The sequence below is a fragment of the Pipistrellus hanaki genome (assembly GCF_964339955.1).
Source record: "Pipistrellus hanaki genome assembly, chromosome: 9".
Taxonomy (NCBI): domain Eukaryota; kingdom Metazoa; phylum Chordata; class Mammalia; order Chiroptera; family Vespertilionidae; genus Pipistrellus; species Pipistrellus hanaki.
Window position 1 is genome coordinate 45,047,327 of NC_140511.1, and position 7,121 is coordinate 45,054,447.

Genomic DNA, 7,121 nt, shown 5'->3' on the forward strand with positions numbered 1-7,121 from the left:
ACCAGTCAATGATTCTTTCTCATCATTGACGTTTCTATATCTCTCTCCCTCTCCCTTCCTCTCTGAAATCAATAAAAATATTTTTTAAATATTATTAGAATTTTGATGGAGATTGCATTACATCTGTATATTGTAGTACTAATATTCAAGTTTGAGGAAAAAAGGGAAAAATGAAAGCAAAACACAAACATTAAAACACAAATTGGAAGGAATAAACAGTAGAAAAAAGGCATTGTAGGCAAAGAGAATGGTGGCAGGATGAAGTGTGAGAAAAAGATGAGAGGACACTGTTTGCTGAGTTACAAATGTTATGAGTGCTTGCTTTGCACAGTAGTAGTTTAATTGAAATGCATGCATTCTGGAAATACGCAAAGAGAGAACATGGTTCTAATATGCCCAACATTAAGTGAATACAGCACTGTGCAAAACCAGGACTATCCAGAATTCCATTTCCTCCCTCCAAGTCATTTTTATATGATGATGAAAGACTTCACATTAAAATAACGGAATAATAATTTTCAAGAATTTAAATGTCTTGAGCTACCCTAAAATATACATCCATATTCTGAACATATTCTTTCTGAGGCTCCAGGGAATAAAGTATGACTATTCACCAGAAATGATCAGTCCAACAAGGAGGAAAAGTATGATATGTAAGAGTTTACAAGGGACTTTCTTGAATGATGCTAAATCAATAAGTATAATGTATTGACTATAGTGTCCACATGGAATTATAAACCTATTAACTGTTTATTATTACTATTGTTATCACCATTATCATTACCAGTAGCATTAGCCTTATGAATTTGATAACGTTCATGTTAATGAAGCTGATCTGGTTCACTATCCTTGAATAATTACTGACTACCAGTGCTTTCTTAAGGCAATTAACTTTACTGCAATGCCAAGATTCACCCTCAACCTGATAAAATAACTTTGCTGATTCTCTCTCAATATCTTCTCATTCTAATTTTTGCTCTTACTCTCCCTGTAGCTTTTCATTCCAGGTCTCAATATCAGAGGACACAGTGAAAGACGATGACTTCAAACCTTACCATCCTTAGAGACAGTTGGTATACCATGATTGGAATTCCAGGACTGGAAGATGCACATACCTGGATCTCCATCCCCATCTGTTCCATGTATATAGTTGCTCTTGTGGGTAACACCCTCTTATTATTTCTGATCTTCACTGAGCATAGTCTTCATGAACCCATGTACCTTTTCCTCTCTATGTTGGCCCTGTCGGATATTTTTCTCTCCACAGTTACCACACCAAAGATGCTGGCAATCTTCTGGTTTCAAGATGGGGGCATTTCTTTTGGTAGCTGTGTGTCCCAGATGTTTTTCCTTCACTTCATCTTTGTGGCAGAGTCTGCCATATTACTGGCCATGGCATTTGACCGCTATGTAGCCATCTGTTACCCACTAAGGTATACTACCATTTTAACCCCCTCAGTCATTGGGAAAATGGGTATTGCATCTGTGATTAGGAGTTTCTTTATCTGCTTCCCCTTGGTTTTTCTTGTTTATAGGCTTACTTACTGTGGTAAGAACATTATTCATCACTCATACTGTGAACATATGGGCATTGCCAGGTTATCTTGTGATAGCATAAAAGTCAACATCTACTATGGGGTGATTGTAGCCCTATTTTCCACATGCCTGGATGCAGTGCTTATCATTATCTCCTATATCCTTATACTCTGTACTGTCTTTAGAATTCCTTCCCAAGAAACTCGACTCAAGGCTCTGAGTACTTGTGGCTCCCATGTCTGTGTTATCCTACTATTCTATACCCCAGCCTTTTTTTCATTCTTTGTTCACCGATTTGGAGGCCACAGCATACCACTCAATGTACATATTCTTCTTGCCAATCTTTATGTGGTGGTACCACCCGCTCTCAACCCCATCATTTATGGTGTTAAGACAAAGAAAATTCGGGAGAAGGTTATTCAGATATTTTCTTTGAGCAAGAAATTTTGCTGATATAGACTAAACAATGTAGTCTTCATTTTTCTGTGTAACTGCTAATCAAAGAGTACCTACAATTATATTGGACATCTTAAATCATTTCAGTATTAGAGGAGAATAATATTAAGTAAATGAGATGAAAAGTAAAATATTTCTCTTTTTGTGATTTTGTTCAGGGCAATATCAGAGTAAGAAGACCTTAAATTCTGTGTAATATTGAGTTTTGTTACAATAGGCTTAAAGTACAATTGATTAAGTGCAATCATTTTTATGTAATTGATAAGGAAATACTAGTTTTACCTATTAGATTACACTGTAGCTTGTGACTAAGATGGCAATCTTTGAAGTCATATTGCCAATAAATAAATCTCTGCTCCACTGATTCTAACTATAAAATCTTAGAAAAATTAATATACCTATGTGTTCATTTTTTTAAAATTGAGAAAGTATGTAATATTTGGAACATATTAAGTGATTAGTGTTAGTAATCATCTATAGATATAGTAATAAAATTTAATTTGCACATTTGCAGCATCATGTTGGATTCAGAATTGATTTATAATTGATTCAGAATTGATACAGTGGGGAAAAAAGCTTAACACATGCCAAAATATTAGCATTACTGTATAATAAGTAAAAGTTGCCAACATTGGGACATACTACCATAATAAAAGTTACTTAAAACCAGTCGGAATATACATATCCTTTCTAATAAAGAGGGAATATGCTAATTGACCTTCACACCATCACAAAGATGGTGACAACACAACCAATAAAGAGGGACTATGGTAATTACTGCCACTCCCTCAAAGATGGCAGCACCCACAGCCACAGATGGTGGTGCCCAGTCCTCTCAATCCTGCCAGGGCAGCAGGTGTGCAGCAAAGCCAGGACCACCTCCAGGTGGATCTGGCTACTCTGTGCACCTGCCTCCACAGTCCACCAGTCACTTCAGCCCTCCAGCCACCCAGAGTTAGCCTGAGGCACAGGCAAGCTTTGGATGGTGTCTGCCCAGCTTCCCAAGACCAGCTAGAGGTTCAGGCAAGCCTCAGATGGCAGCCATCCAGCCACCAAGGGCCCCTTGAGGCTCAGGTAACCAGGGCTGGTAGAGGCTTGTGCTGCTGGCAGTAGCAGCAGCAGAGGTGTGATGGGACATCACCCATCACCTTCCTCTGATTGCTGGGTGCCCTCCTGCCCATGAGGGCTCCTGGACTGTGAGATGGGACAGGCCAGGTGAGGGACCCTCCTCCAGTGCATAAATTTTCATGCACTGGGCCTCTAGTATATATCTTATATAATAAAGAGGTAAAATGCAAATTGATCCTTACATCCTCATACAAGATGGCTACCCCCATGTGGTCAAATATGGCCACCACAAAGTGGTTTGCAGGGGAGTACAGCTGGGAGCAGTTGCGGGGACTAAGCCTGCAGGGGATGACACTTAGGGACAACCATGCTGGCAGGGGAGGGCAGTTGGAAGAAATTGGGTCAGCAGGGGAGGGCAGTTAGGGGTGACTGGGCTGGCAGGGGAGGGCAGTTGGTGGTTACCAGGCCAGCAGAGGAGGGCAGTTAGGGGCAATCAGGCCATCAGGGAAGTAGTTAGGGATCGATCAGGCAGGGGAGTGGTTAGGGGGGTGATCAAGCTGGCAGGCAGGCAAGTGGTTGAAAGCCAGCAGTCTCAGATTGTGAGAGGGATGTCCAACTGCCAGTTTAGGCCCAATCCCATAGGGCTGATGGACACCCCCCAAGTTGTCCAACATTGGCGAGGGTGTAGACTTGGCTGAGGGACACCCCCACCCCCAGTGCATGCATTTTGTGCACCAGGCCTCTAGTATAAACATATATATGTAAATTCTATTTTATCTATATTTTAAATAGTATATGTATGCTAGAAATATTTATCTTTTGGAAACTATTGATTTTTGTTTTTTTTCAGTGGAGTTCTAATGTCATTCTGTCATTAAACACTTCTGTTAGATGATACCAGCTAGAAGAAGAGTAAGGGGAAAAAAGGTTGGGATGTAGAGGATGTTCCTCTCACACACGAAGGAGCAGTGGACCCCTTTTGAACATAAAATGGGGAGGAGAAACACAGATGGGAAAGGAGAATAAGGAAGATATCCTCTTCAAAGGTCCAAGTTTTAGCTGCACATCCTCATGCCTTCATTTGAAGAAGAGTCAGGACATAAAAGGATAGAAACTCAGTGTGTTACAGAGGAAAGCTAAAAGTAGAGGGAGATTACTACCCTCTTTATTTCTGATTAAATATCAGAGGAAAATTTCCTTGCAAGATATCTCACGCCAACTTGAGAGAGGAGCATTAGAGTAAAAATGGCCATGTGCATTGGTCAGTTAGACAACTGGTGTTTTTGTCTTCCACCAGACAATAAATGAATCTAGGAGGTTTTTTTCCAGCATTGTGGGGCACACCCAATTCACGGCTCATGCTGAGCAGTGAAGTTGCCAAGGGAGTTGCTTTGGCAAGGGAAAATGATTCCATAAACACAAATGTTAGAGCAGGGAAGTAAGAGAAAAATGGGCCCAGTTTCAAGACGTGAGGCATAAACATTAGTCACTAATTAGATTTAAGAGAAAATAATGAGTCAACATTCAGTAGCGGGTGCAGAAGACTCAGATTTAGATCAGAATCTCATCCAATTCTGTCATCCAATCTCTCAGGGACATGTGGGTTCCCCTTTAATGCAGCTGGGCAGGAATTTGGATGAGAGTGAAAGTGAGTAAAGAGGCAGAAAAAACTCCACAACAGTCTAGCAGAGAATATCAATTTCCAAATAACAGAAAAGTTGTTAAAATAAGTTGGGTTTTATTTCAGCAAAGATACTTTTTAAACTCAAAAACTTTAATTGACACTTAAGTGCAAAGTTAAAAATTCAGACAACCATTGATATAAATAGGTTCCCGTGGAACAAGATAATGCTAAGAAACAAAAGAAAACAAAACAAACCTCACCACATCTGCCTTTTCAAGTATAAAGTACAAAACCTATTACTTAAGATTTTAGTATATCATAATACTGGCTGAGAGAAGAATGATCTATTAAATAATTCATTTGAAACTTATATTTATATAAATACACAATTTAAAATTCTCAACTCCCACCATGCCACACTTCCAACAGAAACAAATAGAATGATGTGGACATATCTGTAATGTAAAATAAAACAGCAATAGCAGTAGTAAAAATGCTGTGAAAACTAAATTGTTCCACCATTATTTTCTAGTAATTTAAAACATCTTTACCTCAATTTCCTAATCTGCACAGTTAAATGATTATCGTTTACCTCATAGATTTTCTCTAAAGATTAATATTAACAATCACTATTAAGTGCTTGCATTGTGACTGGCATATAATAGGTTTCTGATAAATATAAACTAAGCATTATTTTTATGACTATTATTATTACTGTGAAAGTTGCATTACTAACAGTAAAGATATATACATTAAAAATAAGCTCCCAATTTTGAGGAAGTCCATTGATAATCATTGGGTGTGTATGTTTATGATAGCTTTGTTTAAAATTAAACCTATTAAACACAAAAGTACTGATCAATTGATGAATAAATAAATTTGCTGTATGTGATACAAAAGAATAGGATTCAACAATAAAAATAAATTGTGAATACAGACATCAACAAAAATATATGTCAAAAGCATTGTTGCAAGTGAAGGACTCCAAATATAAAGTATTACATTATTTATGATTTAATTTCTATGACCTTCTCTTAAAGGCAAACTGTATGTCAAAAATCAGATTATTGGTTGCCAGGCACTTTGGGTTATGGGAGAAGACTAATCCCAAAGAAGTAAAAAGGCACTTTTGGGGGTGATGAAAAGATTCTATACTTGATTGTGGCAGTGATTACATAACTATAAATATTTTCTAAGCTCATCAAACTGTGCATATATATAAATAGATTGAATTAATATTTATAGTTATACTTCAAAACTTGCATTAAATATATTAAGTAGATTATGTACATATCATATGACAATAATATTTTGAGGAAACTTACACATACTAACAGAATCCAAATTTATGTACTACATTATCATCCATGACTTATTTGATGATTTTTATTCAGCATGTCAATGTTTTATAATGATCACATAACCATTTAATAGAGTTCATATTGAAAAGTACAGAGAGAAGAAAATAAAGTTGTCACGTGATCTGAAACTGAAATAGAAAGTTTTCCGCATCCCATCAACTACAACCTCCTAAAAGTATTGTAGAACATATCATTTAACTTTTGTACGTTTTTAAATATGCATGCATTTAATAGAAAATAATATCTACCACAGACTCTTGATGGAGAAATAAATTAGAAATATATTTATATTACATGGTCTTAATAATTCTCGGTGCTCTTTTTATTTTTTTAAAAATTGGGACTGGGGTTTAAATGAGAGATGGACTCATAATAAACACTTCAAATGGTTTCCAAATGCTAGTTGCTATTGTTATTATTTAGATTTTAAAAAAATCCCACCAAAAATGTATGGTTCTTTCTAACCTGGCAATTACTGGTTTTCTATATCTCCAGTTCAATTATTATTCATATGATTCAAGTGAGAAAAGAATGTTTAGATGGTGGGCAAATAGCATTAGATTAGTTTTTGTTTGTTCCACTACTTTTTAAATCATCCAAATAGTCCAGTATCCCTATATGGTTACTCCATTACATTATCATGTAGCAAAGTTGGGTAGGTAGCAGAGATGATGGCTAAACAATAAACAAAAATGTTGCCTAGACTAGTGAAAATGGACTAAGATCATTATTGATTCTTTAGTAATACCTGAAGGACTTTAACTTAGAAAATTTACATTTTCTATATTGGGTTAATTCAAAACCATTCTCCCTCAGATAGGCATAGTAAGATATAAATTTTAACAGCTAATTTTTCTCATACATTAATATGTATATATTATGATTTATATATTTGATCAGAATATAACCCATGTCAATCTTACTGATTTATGATGGCTTTGGGAAAAATGAAGAGGAAATTATTTGCAACATATCAATTACACAAATAGAAGTCATTAAATACATTTTAAGTTATTTACTCATTCTTACCCCTTTGATTTCCACTTGTCAACTTTTAAAACCATGCACATTTGATC

At 36.3% G+C, this 7,121-nt stretch overlaps 1 protein-coding gene across 1 annotated transcript; it reads left to right on the forward strand.

The window, feature by feature from the left end:
• Positions 1 to 1,038: 1,038 nt before the first annotated feature.
• LOC311627730 (olfactory receptor 52Z1P-like) lies at positions 1,039 to 1,989 on the forward strand (the record flags this gene model as incomplete). The annotated part of the gene is made up of 1 exon (XM_084894290.1): positions 1,039 to 1,989. The coding sequence occupies one exon, from the start codon at positions 1,039 to 1,041 to the stop codon at positions 1,987 to 1,989; it is 951 nt and encodes a 316-aa protein (XP_084750416.1).
• Positions 1,990 to 7,121: the final 5,132 nt, after the last annotated feature.